The following is a 19686-nucleotide window of genomic DNA, read 5'->3' as shown; positions in this document are numbered from 1 at the left end:
AGTGTAGGATGATAACTTGGATGGATAAAGCAGCTGCAGCAAAGTGTGATTCATTGTTACAGAAGACAAAGGCAAACCAGGTAATTCAGAATTTGTTTCATTTGTTGTAATTAACCTTTATTGTTAGCAGAGATAAGATGAGTGGACATCAGAAGAGAAATGTGTTAAATTATGTACACATTAAAAGACAAAAATGTAAAAAACCCCCAAAACATTTCATTCACCTTTCATGAGAGCAATACTAATTCTATACAATGTACAATGTAATTTAAATGACAATAATTCACCAGCACCAAACAAGTATTAAATTATGTAAATAACGACACTCAAATACATCTTTGTCCCTATTGTAAGATTATAAAATGTATAAATGATTATTTCTGAATACTTTTACAATTAACTTACTTTATTAATTAATTATCAGAAGCAGAGTTGATATCTAAAATTTTCTTGTTTTGTATTTCCAAAGATATTCAATCTGTTGTCCCTTAATACAAAGAAAAGTAATAAATCCTCACCAAAGAATAATTGACCCTGTTGTTTAAACATGATTTTTCATCGAGTAATTATTTCAAACCTAATGAATGTTTTCTATTTCCTTTTACTTGACTCAGAATGCATTCATAAAAATAACTTTTACTGCTTCCTCACATTAAATATAACATCATAACTGCTCCTGCAGTGTCATCATATTTGGTGTCTTTGAATGATTTCTGTCTCATAAATTAAAATATACATTTTTTTGTTTGTTTTAACAACAATTTTAAAGGAAAAAAAAAGAAAACAGACCACAAAACCTCCGAGTAAAATACCTTATACAAACTAAAAACACTGTCTGGATCCTGTAGCTCCACTCATACAAACCAAGCCTGTAAGAAAGTGAAAGGACTTACTCTGTATTGTGTTTGCCGGTAAGCCAGTAGATCCCAGTCTGTCACTGGAGCAGCCCAGGGTTTGTCAGGCTGTCACACAAAGCAACTCAACAGTTATAGGCTCATCTCTCAAACCACTTGTGACATCAGCTCTCTCCAAATATAGTCCTGCATTTTCATTTACACCGAATAGGGGGAAGCAAGGGAGGAGGTGGGGTGTATGGGGGTGTAGGAAAGTACAGGAAGGTATAGGTCATACATACACTCCAAAGTGCCTTCATGTGCACTCTGAAACCGGTGCACATGCCAAAAAATGCTAATTTTTCAGACATACACATATTAAAAGCCCAAACACACACACGCACATCTTTGTACGTCACCATCCTCATCATCACCTCCGTCACAGTTCTCATCAGCATCTGTGATGGGACTGACCCGCCATAGACCCACACCAGGGAAAAGGAAGCTGTCGCCCTATGTACCTTCCGACACATAATGAAGTTTCAGGTCACCAAACTCTGACCCTGCTGCCTCCCTTTGGGCCTCTTCAATCATGAATAATATATGTTGAGATGAATTATCATTAATAATGAACAGCGTCTCATTATTTTGATGGGATGTGTCACAAACAACTGAGGAGGTACTAATTAGTGAAGTTAAACTTGAGTTTAACGCTTCACCAGATCTTGACCTGGGTGAGCAGTTTCGAGGTGTATCACATGAATATATATTTTTATTCTGTAAATGACAAGGTGCTAAAATAAATGTTTTCACATGATCAATCAAATTACTGTGTGTTTACTTACAATAGCAACCCTACAGGTGGAAATACCTTTTGCGAGTAGCTCACTCATATTCATGAGTGCCTAGAGTTCATGTAGTTATATTTTTTGTCTCTCCATTTTTTCTGTGAGATGGAGGCAACTGATTCACTGTGGCGACCCCTGAAGGGTAAAGCCATAAGGAGAAGAAGAACTATTGATGTCAACAGTGATTTTGTAGTTTTATTCATTATTTTATTTTTACTTTACCATAGTTGAACAGGTTTGTTCAGCCTCATTTTCATTCATCCTCTCCTGTTAATTTGACATGAATATTGTTTCCACTTCTTTAAACATCCATCCATCTATCTTCAACCGCTTATCCGGGGCCGGGTCACAGGGGCAACAGTCTCAGGAGGGATACCCATACGTCCTTCTCCCCAGACACCTACTCCAGCTCCTCCGGGGGGATCCCGAGGCGTTCCCAGGCCAGCCCGGAGATATGGATCCTCCTGTGTGTCCTAGGTCTTCCTCAAGGTCAACTCCTGGTAGGGCATGCCCGGAACACCTCCCCAGGGAGGAGGTCCAACAACTAATGGAGGCAATATCTTAATGTAAAACGTCATCTGGCCATTCCCAACAGGATATGTCCAAGCCTGATAATGCAATTCTTTTCCATTACAACTGCATACGAAAGCTGATAAAAACACATGCAGATTTAAATAATGACCTTATAAATGATTAGAACTTGAAAGAAAGAGTGAAAAACAGACAATCGAAGTGTAAGGGAGAGAATAAAGAGAGGTGGGTGGTATGTGAGGGATTTTAATTCTATTTTTATAAGCTGCAGTCTGGGGAAACACGTCTCTTCTCTTGTCGTTTAGATTACTGCAATAATGGTGAGGAGCCAGATGGTGAAACTCTTCCTTCTTTTGACATAAAGATGCCCGAGTCTAACTTATCTCAGGAATAAGATGTTCTTTTTTAAAAAAATCTTATTTCTTTGAACATGCTCCCTTATGTCGTGGCTTGAAGTCTGAAATACACAAGATTAGCCCACGTGGTTTTACTACCGCTCCAGTAACTGAAATAAGAGAGATCGAAACACACAATTGAAAATCTTCTGATAATGGGTTAAATGACGGATAATTTAAATGCAATGTCTCTGCAGAGCTGGAGGAGCACAGCATCAAGCCAGCATAGATTGTGTTTTTTTCCCCCTGATGGACCCACAAACTATTTGAGAAAAGCATGAAAAGAGAAATCAAATTCATCTTCAATTTTGTTTTCATTTTTTACTAAAATTTGAAGCTGCTGCAATAAACATTTTCATTCTAATCTAATGGTTCAATGGGGGAACAAAAAGATTCATCACCTAAATTAAGTTTCTAGGATTTTTCTGACTAAACCACTTTATGGGCTGCAGATTCACAAATGTCCTTTTTTTAAAAAATGTCCCTATATAGATAGATACTTTATTAATCCCGGAGGAAATTGTATAATGTATATATATATATACATGTATATATAGCATGTAGTTGTTTTACAAGAACCCTAGTAAGTGCAAAGTACATGACCACAAGGAAAGGAAAATGATATCTTCCCTCAGATGTTGGAATTCAAACCAGATTCTTGACCAGAATCATGTCTCCCAAATTGAATGTAAATGAATGTACGTAATTGTAATTCAATGAAAATATTGTTCAATGTCTGCTCAAAGCACACTGCAGGATCGTTTCTCCATCAACTCTGAAAGGTGATAATGAGTCAGCAATGAATCAAAAACTTGTTGCACAACACCTTAGTGGGCAAAAAAAAAAATTAATCAAGGCATATTTAATTAACAAACGCATACATGTGACATACATGTTCTCAATTTGCACTTTCAGCTCATTAACCGCTGGTGAGGAATATAGGAACATCATTTTTTCAGGGTTTCTGTCCATAGCATGACATTATTAATTTGTTCACATAAACAGGCACATGGACACTGATGACACACACTTCACATCTGATTTGCCTCATTGTTGTCATCTCTCCTCACTCTTTGTTTTCGTGCACTGGCAGTGAGCACTCAGCCCATATGCATATGCTAAAACCTGCTCATTCACATTCATATCATATGGCCATGGATCAGATGTGTGACTGCTCTAATGGACCACATATGTGACCCAGATCACACTGAAAAAGATTGGATTTCTGTGTTCACACTTTGCTGAAACAATCTAATCTGTATCCCATTAGAGCAGAAATTGAGTCACTCAGCTTAGGAATGTCGACTAAGAATCAAATTTTAGATCCTGCAATACAAGAGAAAACCTTCTGTGAGCGTAGAGCAGGGATCAAATTCATAAATGTGGGAGATTGAGTAAATGTTAATGTTTGCTAAGATACATGCTACATTATCTGAATTGAGGCAATACAAAATCAAAACTTCTGCAAACGTGACATTACCGCATCTCACACTATTTCTATATCCCATCAATAGAAAGAAAAGAATTACAGTGTATTTACACTTTGTTTGGCCAGAAACATGAATTCATCCTGATAGTAATTCATTACACTGTTAGAATAATGTTGCACATGAGAAGTCTTCCACCATAGAAAAGTTCAGTTCATTCTATATCCACAGCTGCATCAAGGACACCAGGAGCAGTGATGGGCGTCTTCATCCAGAAGCATCACTATTCCAACCAGATATTTTTATTTAAATAAGTTCAGCAGGGCAGACAGGGTTCAAGAATAATTTCACATGTAAAAAAAACCCAAAAAATAATGGCAAGTATTTAGGCTTTTCTGGTTTCTGTCTGCAACCAGCAGTAAATAGATTCTAGTAAAATTTCTAGACCGACTCCTGTTGGTCTTTGTTTTATCGCCCATCACTTTCTTTATCTAATACATTCTTATCTGTCTGATTCTCCAGCTTCTCTTCTTCCAAGTGTGCACTGGGCTCCTCACAGCATTCATCTTTTTCAGCTTCCACCTCCTTCTTTGTTTTCTGCTCATCCAGCTCCTTCAATCCCTCTTCCTTTGATAGAGGAGTAAACTCAACAGTGGCTTCTGTGAGCGATTTCAGCTGCTTCCTCTCCTCTGTGTTATTTGTGGAGATGTCTTGGGGGAGCTGCTGTGTGCCTTGAGCCTCCCCTCCCTCCTCACATTCTGTTGTGGTCCTCACACAACCTTTTGGAATACACTGCATGAGTTTAGGAGGTTGAGGGATGCTTGAGTGGTTCTCAATGGGATTTGATGGTGCCTGAAGTTCAGTTTTCATGTTCTCCATCTCTGTTTCTCGCTCTGGTTTCTGAAACTGTCGTCTGAGGAAGAGGATGACTGCAATCATGAAGAAATATGAACAACCACTAAGACATGTGATTAGACCGAGGAAGATGATCCTGAAAATGGACACAAGAGATGCACAAAATGCAGAAAAAGCACAGAGATTATTATAATGTTATAATTGTCATATTTTCATTATGTAAAGAAGAGCAACGTTGTTTTCGCATTTGATTTCCACATGTTGACCTCCATGACATACCTGTACATAGTAGAGTCATAAATGCGGCATGCCCCCCGTCCGCCACACGTCTTGATCGACCACTTCAGGCATGTTGTGTCAATCAAAGCTCCAAAATATATGGGTGCAGGGATTCCTCCTTCAGATAAAATATTGTTCAAATATATACACTATTAGGGCATTTATCAGATGTGTTTTGTCTTATTAAGTCATGTTTCCTGTCACATTCCAAACTAGTACAAACATATGTAAGCAAGTGAGACAAAAAGAGATGTTTTAGCTGATGGGTTGGTATAGCTTTGGGACCTTTCAGAAACTGTCGTCAAAATTAAGAAGTTTAAAAAAGTTACTTGAAAATGGAAGTACTGATGCTTACCGAGTGCCCTAACTACCAAGGTGTGCATTCCCACCGCAAGGGATTTTAGCTCTGGTGAGATGCATCTGCAAAAAAGTTGGGCAGTTAGTGCCTTTAAATGCATTTTTTTGCCGTCTTGTCAAACATCACAAATATGTATACATGACATCATAATTAAGGGATACAGACCGTATGATGATCATGTAGCCAGGCGTGGTTCCCAGAGCGCTGATGAAGGAGCTGAGAACAGAGACAGCCATGTAAGAGGTGAAACTCCGACTGCAGTCTTTGGCGTGAGGACACTGCCCCAGCTTCACGGACAGACTGTTGCCTGCTGGGAAGGATGTAGACACACAGCTGCAGTTGAGGAAGACCTGGAAAAGAATGAGAAACTGCACTGTAGGGTGAATTTGGTGGTTTACCATTTAGATCTAAGTTTTACTTATGATTATAATATTTTCCGCACTACAAGGTGCACCTAAAAGCCTTTAATTTTTTCAATTTCTCATAATCCAATGTACCTTATGTATGAAAAAAGTTTTAAAATAGACCATTCATTGAAGATGTGTTTTATAATCCAGTGCGCCTTATATTTCGGAAAATACTGTAATTAATCAACTTTAAGCCTGGTATTTTCCTTTTTTTTATTTTGACATTGTAGATGAATTAATTTTGATAAATGGTCACAGAAGACAATTGGAATAAGTGAGAATAAATTATATAGTGATGGGACAAATGTGACCAAATATATAAGTGAAACAAATATAGCAAATGATCTACCCACTGATGTAACAAATAAAAGACCAGGGCAAGAAGAGAGAAATGAAAGGATTTAATGGTCTCATTTCTCTCTGGTGGTGACTAAATTCCCTCCTCCAGAGAAAAGTAGAGGTGTGGCTACAGAGAAATGTTCCTGTGTGAGCTGCTCCATACGACTGTTAAGTTGGTACAATTAAATTCTGGTGGTTTTCCTAAATGAGATGATTTGGGAATTTCCTGGTTGTAATCAGTCATATATAAGTGACAGATAACTGTCTGAATTTGTGAGACCCTTTCTAGGACTCAAGTCTTTGTCTTTGTCAGACCTAATAGTCAATAACTAATAATCTGAATGGCCTACAGTGTTCTTGCCGTATCCACTGGAGCTGATGCAGCCAGCCATGCAAGGAGAGACGTAGGTGATGCCGCTGTCCGAGCACACAGGGTCCCATTCCTCTGCCGAACACGAGCAGTCTCTGTTACACTCTGAGAAGAGCATATCCTCTTTGTATGACACACTCTGTGTCCTGCACAGAGAATAGGGTTTATCCTTCAGATTAGGTGCAAGTTGTGACTTTCTACATCACATCTCTTTAGTTTGTTAAAGAATATCCAGCACTTGGAACATTTCTGTACTCACCCATTATATGAAATGGTTAGCCCAGCCACAGGAATGTTGTCACACTTGGTGCCAAACTGCAGCAGGAGGAGGAGGTACGACATGAAGGATGTGGCAAAGCACAGCTGAGCCCCTGACACCACACTTAATTTATACCTCTTCATCAGCAGCCCTCCAAGGAAGATCCCCACAGCCACTGCTGGCAAGTTCAACACACCTACAGGAAAAACAAAGGGGTGAGGAGAGCCCTTGTTACAAGAGAGCATCTCTCATCAGCAGAGTCAACGTTCTTTTATAGCTCTCAAAGCTGTGAAGTGACATTTGGAGAGATGTTATTCTGTCATGACACATCTTCACTAGCAATTCAAGTTCTGGCTGGAAATGTACTTCACTAATGCCCACTCATGGATAACTTATAATTAACCTTAACATTTTCACAGAATATGAATCATCTACAGGTGCTTTATTTGAATATAATCAAACAGGCTTGTGTGAAGTACTTTAAAAGTCTTTCACTTTCACCACTGTGACATTCTGCTTGTAAATATTCATCTCCTGCAAAGTGGTGATGCATTGTAAGTGTCAGTGTGTGTTTGTTCGTCCACCAAATTTCTTCTTCTTCACTACCTTTGCAGATAGAAAGATGAAAGAAAAAGCACATTACTCAGGCGGCAAATGGGATGAAGATGATGACCTTGAGAAAACTAGATCAAGGTCATATTTCAACTTTTGTACATTTTCCCCACATATCTCAGGAACTGGATTAGAAAGACGAAACAAAAGGCGTTATATTCAGGGAGGCAAGGGGATAAAAATTAGATCACAGCCTTGTACTTGAAAATCTAGGTCAAGGTCAAATTCTCACTTTTATACCCTTTAGGTACACATCTCTGAAACCTGATGAGATGTAATCACAAAAACAAAAATCAACATTTTCAGGAAGCCAGAGGCACAAAAATGTGTTGAGCTTCACCTTTGGAAAACTATTTCAATGTCAACTTATCACTTTGGTTTCATTTTGGATGCAAAATTCTGGGCAAATTAGGTGAAAGCAGGTCAGGGTACAATTTTGAATTCAGGGCTGTTGCGATGTTGCAGTCTTTGACTGGCTTGTTTATTTTTATGTTTGAATTAGCTGACAAGCTTGATATCTACAGACAGGAGGCAATTAATTTACATTAGCATAAAACCGAGATAGAGACCGGTTTCCTGCCAATGCCTAAAGGTAATCTAATTCTGCATTCCAGTATCTGAAGTATTGACACACTAGTTTTATATTGCTTTTGTTAAATCTGTTTGAAATTTTGAATATGAAAACAAAAGTCTTTTTTTAAATGTAACAACGTTATGGTGGCAGATGAGGACAGTGTTTTCAGTGCGAATGTTAATGCGAGACCCATACAAGTTCTGTAAAAGCTCATTGCCCCATTAGAACCGGATTTGCTCGTGGTTCCAAATATTTCTATAAGCAGACTTGGGGGGGGGGGGGGGGCTTTCAGTTATTAAGCCCTTTTATTGTGGAACCGGCTTTCTCTTTGGGTTTTTGAGGCAGACACCAACTCCACGTTCAAAAGTAGACAGAAGACTTTCCTTCTAAATAAAGTGTAGATTTAATCTATCCAATAGCTATGCTGCCATTGGCCTAGACTACCAGGAAACCTCTCTCTCCATCTGTTCTCGACTTCCCCCAATCAGTCTCTCCCGCTCTGCTATTACAGTATCTTTGTCTTTCTAACGCTGTCTTTTTCACCCTTTCTTTCTTCAGATGGTTACCCACTATTAGTCTGGGGTTCTGCCCAAGGTTTCTGCCTGTTAAAGGTTTTAATAGTTGTTTTTTTCTTGCCTCAGCTTCTAAAGTGCTTGCTTATGTGGGACACGTTGGGTTCTATAACAGGTTTTTCCTTTCTCTAGCTGGTGCTATACTATAAAACTGAACTGATTTAACTTCTCAACCATGTCGCATGAGACCAAACCCAATACATGTGGACCACATAAGAAAGACCACATGGACCACATAAGAAAGTGACTCCAATCTGATTTCATAAAGTTAGATTTTTGTGCTCACAGAAGCCTGAAAAATTTGATTTGTGTCACATTCAGGTGATAATTTCAAAATGAGTGACTTCAGCCTGGTGATATACTGTAAATGCGGTCAGTAAAGCGGAGTGTTTTATTCACAAATCCTTCTGCTGGTGAATGCACTTAAGACAATGTGGATCGGAAATTTATTTGAAGTACGTATGAAAATTGAAACACACTGATAGAAATGTAAATCTAAACAATTTACCTTTTCATTATTTTTCCAAAGCATTTCTGCTCTCATGTGCAGGTCTGCATTTTAGGTGACCGATTATCTCAAAGGCTCAAGTACATTTTTTGTACACGGTAACAAAATATATTTGTCGTCATCAGACAATAACTTGTTCATAAACTTGCTATTTTGATAAAGCTGTCTGCAGACAACTGTAGCTGCGCCATGAAATTTCGTTGTACCATCTCTGTGTGTATAATGACAAATAAAGAAAGTTTGACTTTTGTTTGACTTTGATTTGAATCAAGCCTAATTCTGATTTGGCAGAAAATTATAAAATTAGATTATGTACACTAATATGTACTCTAGTGAATCACACATTTTCCTTGAATAAAGTTTGTAATGATAAAAAAGTTTTCCCACTATCTGCGATAGAGACAAATATTTCGTTCAGACTCAAAACATTGTGAGGAATAAGTCAACGGTACCATTTTCTGATATTCAGCTGTAGCCTTACTATAAAGAGGAACTAATCTGTCTATTTAAGTTTTTCACATATTGCAGCTTTTTTACTGGGATTAGTTTTATACCTATGAGGAAGTTGGCTCGGGATGCAGATTGTCCAAATTGTTGTTCCATGTATTTGGCTTTGAAGGTGAAAAGCCCAATGAAAGAGTTGAACTTCAGAATGCTCCCACAGAGGAGGAAGAAGTAGGCAGGAGTTTCCAACAGACGCTTCAGTGAGGGAAGAAATCCTATGAAAGGAACAGCCCGTAAAATAACAATGACCACGAACCTGCAAAATTTTGATAAAATATTAGAAATCTACACATAATATGCAAATTTGAATTGAAAAAGCGATGGAGTATGAGCTGTCTTTCTTTAACAAGATGATTGTCTGAACCTTTTGCGATGTCAGTTAGCTTCACATTGTGACTGCTGCTGAGGGAATTCTCCGTCACATCCAGGATCTCGTGTCTGGGTTCGATTCCCTCGCTCTGTGGCAAGGAGCGGGGCAGAAACCAGAAGGGAATGCTGCAGACAAACAGGAGGGCGGAAGAAACCAGGAAGCCCAACCACCAGGCACCGACCCAGCGGGCGTCTTGAGAGGTGATGGTCAATTTGTCTGGATGACAGAAGTTTCTTGGTGAGCACAAGGCAGACGCAGGAAGGCTAATGTGCGTTGGTTATACTTTCATTGCATGACACTTGGTCTTGTCTTTGTAAAACCAGGAGGTTTTGTTTGGAAGCAGCAATCTTAATTGCATTTTAATTATCCAGGATGGGGGAATAGTCACAACTAATTCCATTTGTTTAACAAATGCATTCTTGATTTAACCAAACCTATCTATGAGACTTAAGACCAGTCCTCCAAGGGTCATTCAGAAAAGTCCTCAAAGACGTGTCCTGTAAAATGCACATCCTGCCTCTATGTTATTGTGTCATGAACAGCAAAGATAAATACGTATTGGCCTCTTCAGTCCATGAATCTCAGGCGTAAAAAGAGCCTTTGAGTGTACAGATTAGTCACTGATTTCAGACCAGAACAGATGAGACCAGACATCTCCTTTCACACTTTTGTCAACTGAAATCAGGAGCGTTCAAGTTCAGATGAAGACTCACCATATCAGATGATAGTTCCAAAACAAACGCATCATACTCACCCAAGTCAACATACCCAATGTCGACATATAGCCTGGCACAATAGGACCCAAGGAGGAAACCCAATATGGGGCCCAGGAGTGAAATAGTCTGGAGACAAGCTGTGAGTCATGAAATGATTGTGCTCAAGTTGATGAAAGGTACTCTGACAGTACAGGCTAAACAGACACGCACATCAGATAACCCATTTGACTGATTACAAGAAAGTATCTAACGTTGTAGAAAACTCGCTGAATTAAAGGCCTTCCATTAGCTGCACATAGTAGATATAAGCATGGAGACACAAGACCGCAGCTGGACATGGAAAATCAGGATGACAGGTGCAAGGCTGAAGGCACATGTGAAACATACATCTCAGCACAAACTGCCATTAATTTATTACTGTAGGGGATAAGCTTGTGATATGTTAATAACCAGACACATATATTATTGAAACATCATTGTTGGATTAAATTATTCTTAAAAATTGTAGAAGGACGGGAAAATTTTTTCACTCACATTACCCGCCATCATATGACATTAGATCTACACACAAAGTATAGTGAACAGTGATATCATACCAATGTAGAAGGGAGAGTTTTCTGCTTTAGCAAAATCATCGATGTAAGAGATGCCCAGAGGTGTGACTGGGGTTTCTCCAATCCCCCGAAGAGCATTTCCGAGAAACACGTAGATCCACATGTTGGACCCGTACTCTTTCAGACAGGCTCCATGAGACACACACAAGAAGAATGCACAATACTCATTTTGCAACAGTCTCATAAATAAGCATTTTCACAGATATTGCTTTATAGCAGGTTACGTTTAAAAAACGGAGTAATTAAACGTTCCTTAAATTAAAAAAACAAACATTATATTTTAGTATACATCTTAAATTTTTTAAAAATGTTTTGTATGCTCTGGATTGCTGTTCCCTAGAATCAACACATCAGTTAGAAAAAGAAACATAACTTTGAAATGAACCCTCCATCACACATTATTGAGAAAATGAAGTCTGCTATCTCTGTTGTGCGGACTGCCTGGAAACCAAATTTATGAGCACAATGTGGTGTTCATTCAATTTCAATAGGATGTGGCTTGAAGATTGTGTACCACTGCACTGTAGGTGACTTCAATATGGTGTTTCTCAATAAATCCCTTCAGAATAACTCAACAGGATCAATGCATTGCTTTCTGTGGCAGAGTAAAATATCTCTAAGGGAAGACAAATTAATTATGGCTCAACAATAGAAAAATGGACATAACATTCCAGCTGAAGCCCATCAGAAAACTGGAATTGACTGGAACAGGGTCTGCTCTTCAAGGCAGAATGAAATAGAGAAGAAAACAGGGAAGAATACACGGACCGACGAGTCCAAACTGAAACTATTACAATAAATTTTACCAATGTCTGCTTCCTTACTGATGTCACATCTGATTCTCCCACATATTCTTCTTTTGCATTTCTCTTTATGATTTCTTTTGGCTCTCATTGTACCCGACAGCCCACATACAGACTATTTATTGTGCTGCTGAAATGGGGTTATGAATGCTATGTTTCTGTGCAGTTGTGGTCACAGACATGGGGGGGATTTGCCCTAATTTAGAAGACTGTGCTTCAAAATTACTGAAGTTTTCAGCCATTCATGTGGTGTAACTTTGGGGTTAATAATATCAGTGGCTGTGCAGTTATATGTGGCACAGTAGGTGAGTGAGTCTGAAGGTCAGATTAGGATCAGTGCATTCCAGGGATGGTTGAAAAAGCGCCAGCAAGATGTGCTGGTGTTGCTGATGAGACAGTGTTCCCTCACACAGTATAAGGTACCTCCTATACCGACTGTTAACGTTAGCAAGAATCAGCATAGGACTGTTGGCTACATTTGTCCTGTGAAAGTACGTTATGTTCAAGACTTTATGGCAGATTTAAATGAAAGGACTTCAAATTCATGATATATCAGTGAAGTTCTTTGGTCATTCTTTCTTACCTGCATTATCTTCCACAATGGGCAGTTTCTGAATTTCCGGTACATGCTCTTTTTTCAAAGGATCCACACATGGACCAATATTCAAGCTGTCATTCTTGAAAACCTGAGCGACTGTGCCGTACTTGTAGCTGTGAAAACCACAACAGCCCAGGGATTAATCCATTTACATGTGACTTTCTTTTAATGTAAAATGAGGCATTCGGTTATGTATACCGTCCCATGAAGAAATGTGTCAGGCCAGTGAGTAAGGCCCCTACAGCCATGATGAAACAGCCTACAGCAATAAGTCTGGGTCGATGAAATTTGGCCCCAAAATGGCTGACCACAGCGAGAAACAACAAGTTGCCTGCCTCAAAAAACAGAAAAAGCAAATAAACAGAGGAAAAAAAAATTACGTAACTTTTTGAGAATCAACAGCTAAGATTATCAAAGTCCGCAGACGCCAATGTAAGACATGATTAAATGTGCAAATTATGATGGTTTAATCAAACTATTGCTGGTACCCATCTCAAAACTGCCATCTATGAGTCCAACATGTGTGCTGGGGAGATCAAAACGCCTCTCGATCTGAGTGATAGTGCTCTTCATGTAGGCTCCCGTCAGTGCCTTGGAAAAATAGGCGAAGGACAGCGCCACAATAAACATCTGGAAAAACATGGTAGCAAATGTTTTGTGAGCAGCAATTTAAATCTGGCAATTTTTAAAAGCATCAACATAACGTCCTTTATTGGGTTGTTGATTACAAAAGATGTTTTCAAAATGTGTGTTATTTACATATCTTCAAATGGAGTGAGTGTTTATTTCAATCAGTCTCTTGTTTTTTTATCGTCATAATTGGTCTCCACCACGTCCCTGGGGCAACTAAATACTCCATAATGTTCATTAATGTCTGTACTGCCAAAATGTTTACAGCTGATACATCATGAACGTTAAGTTTTCGCCATTCTAATAATAATTCTTCCACACCATTTTATTAATGTAAATTATTCTCAAACCAGTTTGGAAGATACATAAAGTTTACAATTCCCTGCATAGAACAGCTTCACCCTCCTGCATATTAGTGTTCCTGACATTTATTTTTTTCCCGCCAGTGTTCTGCGGTGACTTCATTACTACATGTATTCCCTCTGGGGATTACGGCAGTTCTCCTGCAAACTTATTTTCAAATTTATTTAGAGCATATAAAACGATACATAATCTAATAAGCACACCAATATTTGATGGCAAAGAGTAAAATCAATTTCTTTCACTCTAGTTTAGTGTCTTCTTTGAAATAAAGGTTGAGAATTAATGCAATATTTTTGACACAAGCAATTGCGGAAGAAAACAGAACACCTATAATATGTTATGCTTTTGATATAAGTATTTTAGTCTCCTATTTAATTGGTTAATTTTTAAAAAATAAAATTACTTTTAAACTCAATATTTACCAACTTCAAGGAAGACCCAAGACAAAAGCATCACGGAAGATAATGTTGTACAGATATATTTTTGGAGAAATGTTCCATTTACTCTGCATAGTAATGTAGTGCTGCAATCAGGCCGACACTGAAATGATGGTAAACGTAACTAAACATTGAAATATGGAAAACCACGATTCTTGAAAACAACGTGAACTCAGCTCTTGACTCGATTCTTCATACGCTGAAGTGAAGCATCTATCCAGAGAGAATGACAGGAGACTGATATGAATCAAATTAATGACTTATTTTTCATCAAGATTTTATTATTTTTATTATTTTAAACATTGTTTTATTCTTTATTTTAGTGTTATTTCTTCCTTAGTTGTTAATTTAAGAAAGTACAACTAGCCTTTCTTTATCTGTGATCTATATGACTGAATTGAAGTTTTACCTTTTGCAATCAGGAGATGGCATTACTACCCTTTTATTCAAAGCAATTTCAAACACATTAGCAAATGATATGCTTAAAATTAGATTAAGGCGTTTAAAAAAGAATTTCATGTAAACAGAAGTCTTGAGTAAAAATAACAGTACTTTGAGAGTTGAGATGCCAGGGCATTTTCTGCTCTTCTGGTCAGGGTAACACAGAGGCTGCTGACTGGTCATTCTGGTTCTGTCTTCTGTGTCCTCCATGCCAACGTCAAACTTTGACTGCCTGGTTACCTTCCAGCCCTCCAATCACTACGAGAAATACAGATACACACATATGATAGACAATAAAAGGCAGAAGGTTAAAAAAATAGAAGGATAAAACATTTGACAAGTTTCACTTTTTGTAATTCTTTAAAACTTTTCACATTAAAACAGTTCACATAAGCTGTTTTAATGTGAAAACAGCTTATATGAACTGGCGGGAGGCCACTCTCACTCTGTGCTACGAGTATTGTTGGTAAGCCTAGCTTTGCATAAATATTGGAAAGAGGCAAATTCCTAAGAGAGGCTACACCGGGAATGGGAAAACATTGTGACTGCCACAGAGAGTTCTTATATTTGTCAAGTGGGCCTGCTGAGGAGCAGATGGATGGAGTCTTTATTTGTACTAATGCAAATGACACAAAAAAAAAAAAAATCATTATATAACAGGTTTTGGCCTTTAAAAGTCAGCAAAGCATACATATGCAAGGTTTAATATAAAACAAAAATTTCAAAACTGAATTTATTTCATAAATGAATGAATTTTAAATAAGTTTGGCGGGCCAGATTACAAAGGCCGCATCCCTACATGTATGCATATACAAAGAGAAAGTATACAGCAATCTCTTTACAGATTTGAGTTCTACAAACATTTTAACACTTATTTATTTTGTAGTTTTGAAGTGAAAAACCAGACCTGCCAGTCCAGTGTTGCGTGTGTGAATATGTCGACCGTCAATCAACAAAGTAACCCTTGGGCTACCCAGTACAGTCTGCCAGCATCTTCCCCTTATAATCCTCTCAGAGCAATAAATATCAGGAAATGCAGGATGAATCCATTATCAGAGTTTCTAATGACAACTTCTTTGACCTTTCTGAAAAGCTTAATACATATATGCAGAAAACGTGGAATAGATTAACAAAATCTAACAGGTTTTCAAAGGTAATTTCCTTAAGATTGAATTCTTTCAGTGTCAACAAGTCCTGAGGCCTGTACCATAAAGCTTGATTAACCTAGCCGGGCTTCCTCCTACTTAACTGCCTTCACTTACCGAGACATCCGCACTCCGGATTTTGGGTACCATAAAGCCGGCTATCAACTCACTAATTCAATTCAGGCTTGTCCACTGTAGATCTGTGCGCGCTCACACAAAAAGGGTTGGCTTCATGCGACCAATCGCTAGGGGTGGGCGGATCGATCCAAATATCGATATTTGCTGTACTAAGCAAGTAGAGTACTTTGATCGGATCGATACTATTGTCCTGTGATCGATACTTTTCATCCTCCACCAATTTCCTCAAAGCGCCGCTTCTCTGTGCCAACAGAGCGCACCCCTCTCTCTCGCCCAGCGCCCCCCCCCCTACTCTCTGGGTCTCTGCCTGAGTGGCTCAGGCACACCTTTAGCTCCTCCCCCTACCTGGCCGCTGGTCTGCTGCATCCTCCGGACAGAGGCGATGTACTCAGGCAGAGGCTTTTCAGCCAAAAAAATCAACAATACGTTATTGTTATTGTTATTTATGTGACTGCTTTCCTATTTGGTCTGAATTGTACTGACATAAATAAAAGTTTATATAGTGAATGAGACGAAACACCAATTCCATTAGTGTAATATTTAATACCCAAAAAATGAGTCTATAATAATCTCTAACTTATTGTGAACCATGTACATTAAAGTGCTAAGATAGATAGATAGATAGATAGATAGATAGATAGATAGATAGATAGATAGATAGATAGATAGATAGATAGATAGATAGATAGATAGATAGATAGATAGATAGATAGATAGATAGATAGATAGATAGATAGATAGATAGATAGATTGATTGATTGATTGATAGATAGATGGATACTTTATTAATCCCGGAGGAAATTGTTTTTTTTTTTTTTTTTAGTAAGTAAGTAAGCCACCTTTATGGTAGAAAGCCAGGGTTAAACCTGAAGTTATCTCACTAAGCCGTGATCCAGCTTTATGGTACAGGCCTCTGATCTCATCAGAAGAATTCCTCAAAATCTTAATGTGGTTCTGGTCATGACTCCTCTTCTATTGATTTTGATGGTTTTCTCTCTTAGCCCCTCTTTAGTTGTCTCCTCCCTTCCCTGTCTGTCAACAGGGTGGTGTCTGCAGCTTTCCTTCACCTTACCTTCACTCTGCTAGCTCAGCGCAGACACTACATTTGTCGGTCAACTCCTCTGCCCATCCTGCTCCAGCCCCATCTTCCAGAAATCATGAATCCCCAGTCATTCTTAACCCAGATTACTATGCGGGAGAGCACCAAGCAGTTATCTCTTTCTGTGTTTATGAAATACAGTATGTAATTAATTAATTAATAATTTTTGCATCAGCATTTTCCAGTGGTTTTGCTCTGTTGCAGTAGAGCGTAGAAATTAAATTATTTACATTGAACATGTTGCTTCAATAAATTGTACCAAAAAATGCTTCTTTGGAGCCTCAGCAACTCACATGCAAAGGTTTTAATAGATCATTTAATTTGTTTGTATACTGATTGCAGTTAGACAGTTGATGAGGGATTGATTGCACTGCTCAGGGCAAGGAAAATGCAGACGTGATAATCCTGTTTGTCAGGAATCTTTTGCTGCTTAATGTGCTATTGACTCTAGAATTCTAATTGTGGATGAGATGAAGTTTTGCTTAAAGGAGTTTTGCCTTTTTATTTTTATTAAGTTGTCAATTAGATTCCTCAATTTCTTTGTTCCGTTAACGTGACAATATATAAAACATATTTTGATAATTTGTTAGTATTTTATGCTATTTTCAAATAATTAGCTCCTGCACTGCAAAAAATTCTGTCATTAGTTGCTGATTTAGGCTTCGCAAGGGTACTTGAAAGCTGGATCATAGAGTCTCTTTTCAACAATTTAACCCAGACCACTGATGTCAAATCTTCAGCGTAACATATTTTTTGGTAATTCACTCACCTGTTTTTTTCTTTGTTCCTTGGCTCAAGTTCCATAATCCACACATTGGCTGTAGCAGTATAACAGTTTTTATCATTCCTCATGACTTGTGTCTGCTCTGGGCCCCAGTGAGTTATTTGTAGTCCCTCTCATGAGCCCCATAATCCTGCTTACAACATGCAATGCTAGTATTGCATTTATTAAGTCAAACTCCATGAGTTTTCTTGGCTTGGCTTCTTCACTGAGACTAATCTGGTTCAAATCTAGGATGTGACACAATGGCCTTCATTAACATTCCAAAAACAACCAACATCAGAGATATCATATGACTTGCAGCCTCTCACATGCGGTTACCTCCAATTCTACTTGTGTTTCTTGAACCCCAAGGTTGAGTGGGTGTAGTTCAGGAGGAATGGAGCCATTTGAGAGGTCTAAGCAACTGCTTGTAAACTTAAGAACCTGTCTGTTCTTTTACTCTGCCGAGCACATCGACTGTCACCAGGCCTTTTGGTCCTGAAACTCATTGTTGGGTTTCTCTTTCTGTTAAAGCACTTTGAAATGTCTGCTGATGTGACTAAGTGCTATACAAATAAAAGTTGTTTGGTTGATTACAGTACTTCGGCATACCTTGTTTCTACCTCCTGCAGCCTATTATGCCTCCGTTTTCCCCCTGGGCCATCAATGACGACCCTATTATGAGGTGACTCCCTCCTCCAGGACTTACCATAGACAAACCAATGACAAGAATCATGACTGTGATATCATGTGACTCTAACCTCCTAGTTTTCTCACTTGTCTGTTCCCTCCCTCCCTCGTCTCCTCACCTGACAACAGTCACTCATCAGTTCGAGCATACAAACCATGGTTTCCCCTGCACTCAGACAAATTGCTCCACCTGCTATAATAGTATGGACTCTTGATGTTGAAGAGTATCTACTGTATACTAGAGTATATCTCCTGTATTGTTTCACTACTAATGCTTCGCCACCATTCTCAAATCATCACTGCCAGCTTTCCCAGTCCATACAGCTACACCTGTTGTATGAGTTGCAGAATGACACCCTTCCACTCTCTGTCTGCTTGTTCCCTGTTTTCCTGCTACGTAATCCTTGTTTTACAGAACTTTTACTAAAACTTGTCTCTTGTTTTGGGTTTGAAAGAAAACCAAAGCTTAACTATTTAAAATATTTGAATTTTATATATATTTAGAGAAGCTGATAGGACTAAAACTGTCTCATAAGTATTGAGAAAGTTTGCGAAAATACCTTTCCAGATGATTGGAGTCTCTCCTTTCTTCTCTGCTCCTCTTCAAGCAGCCACGTGCCTCTCTTCCAACCGAGAGGAGGTAAAATCTGATGCCCTCAAACTCCTATCCTCCAGTCTCAGAGCAGAGACGTGGCTCATTACCAGTGGGACAAAAGGCCTTCCACATTTTTATTCTGCACACATACCAGCCTGACCGGGTGGAGAACAGCAATAAGTGAACAGGGGGAGGTGGAAGGGAGCAAATTAATAACTCCAAACCAGACCAGTTGACTTTTCCATTATAGGGAAAATTCTCAAATAAAAAGAAATTTAGAAATTTAATTTAATAAATCTACTTCATACAAAACAGCATTGAACACAAACCTAAAAATGTTCTCAGTCTAACATGGAATAGTGTATCCATTTTAATACTGTATCACAGTGTTGGGCTGTCAGGGAATCCTTTAATAGCCCAGTGACTGGTGGAAGGGGGGGTCCAGACCAACAGTCAGCAGGTCATATAATCAGCCTTGGCCCCTCACAAATTCCACGGATAAAGATTAAAGCCCTGACATTCCTGCACAATGAAGGTGTGTTCACCATTTTCTCTTGCATTTGGCACAACTGTTTCAAACCTTTTTTTTTTTTTTTTACATTTTTACATGAAG

At 38.6% G+C, this 19686-nt stretch overlaps 1 protein-coding gene across 1 annotated transcript; it reads right to left on the bottom strand.

Moving 5' to 3' along the window:
• Positions 1-3452: 3452 nt before the first annotated feature.
• On the bottom strand, positions 3453-19211 carry LOC137589180 (solute carrier organic anion transporter family member 1C1-like). The gene is made up of 15 exons (XM_068306745.1): positions 19039-19211; positions 14755-14901; positions 13261-13402; positions 12971-13103; positions 12758-12885; positions 11354-11500; positions 10796-10894; positions 10036-10257; positions 9722-9886; positions 6902-7097; positions 6623-6788; positions 5692-5876; positions 5524-5588; positions 5169-5286; positions 3453-5025 (listed from the first exon to the last, which is right to left on the bottom strand). The coding sequence occupies exons 2-15, from the start codon at positions 14851-14853 to the stop codon at positions 4503-4505; spliced, it is 2388 nt and encodes a 795-aa protein (XP_068162846.1). The 5' UTR covers positions 14854-14901; positions 19039-19211; the 3' UTR covers positions 3453-4502.
• Positions 19212-19686: the final 475 nt, after the last annotated feature.

Source organism: Antennarius striatus, chromosome 22 (genome assembly GCF_040054535.1).
Source record: "Antennarius striatus isolate MH-2024 chromosome 22, ASM4005453v1, whole genome shotgun sequence".
In the NCBI taxonomy this organism is placed as follows: Eukaryota; Metazoa; Chordata; class Actinopteri; order Lophiiformes; family Antennariidae; genus Antennarius; species Antennarius striatus.
This window is presented reverse-complemented; position numbering and strand designations above follow the sequence as displayed.

Coding starts and splice junctions, on each gene's coding strand:
- LOC137589180 (XM_068306745.1), bottom strand. CDS start 14,853: ATGGAGGACACAGAAGACAGAACCAGAATGACCAGTCAGCAGCCTCTG. Junction 13,403..14,754: donor CTGGCATCTCAACTCTCAAA/GTACTGTTATTT, acceptor ATGTTTTTCCAG/ATGTTTATTGTGGCGCTGTC. Junction 7,098..9,721: donor CCGAGCCAACTTCCTCATAG/GTATAAAACTAA, acceptor TTTTTCCTGTAG/GTGTGTTGAACTTGCCAGCA.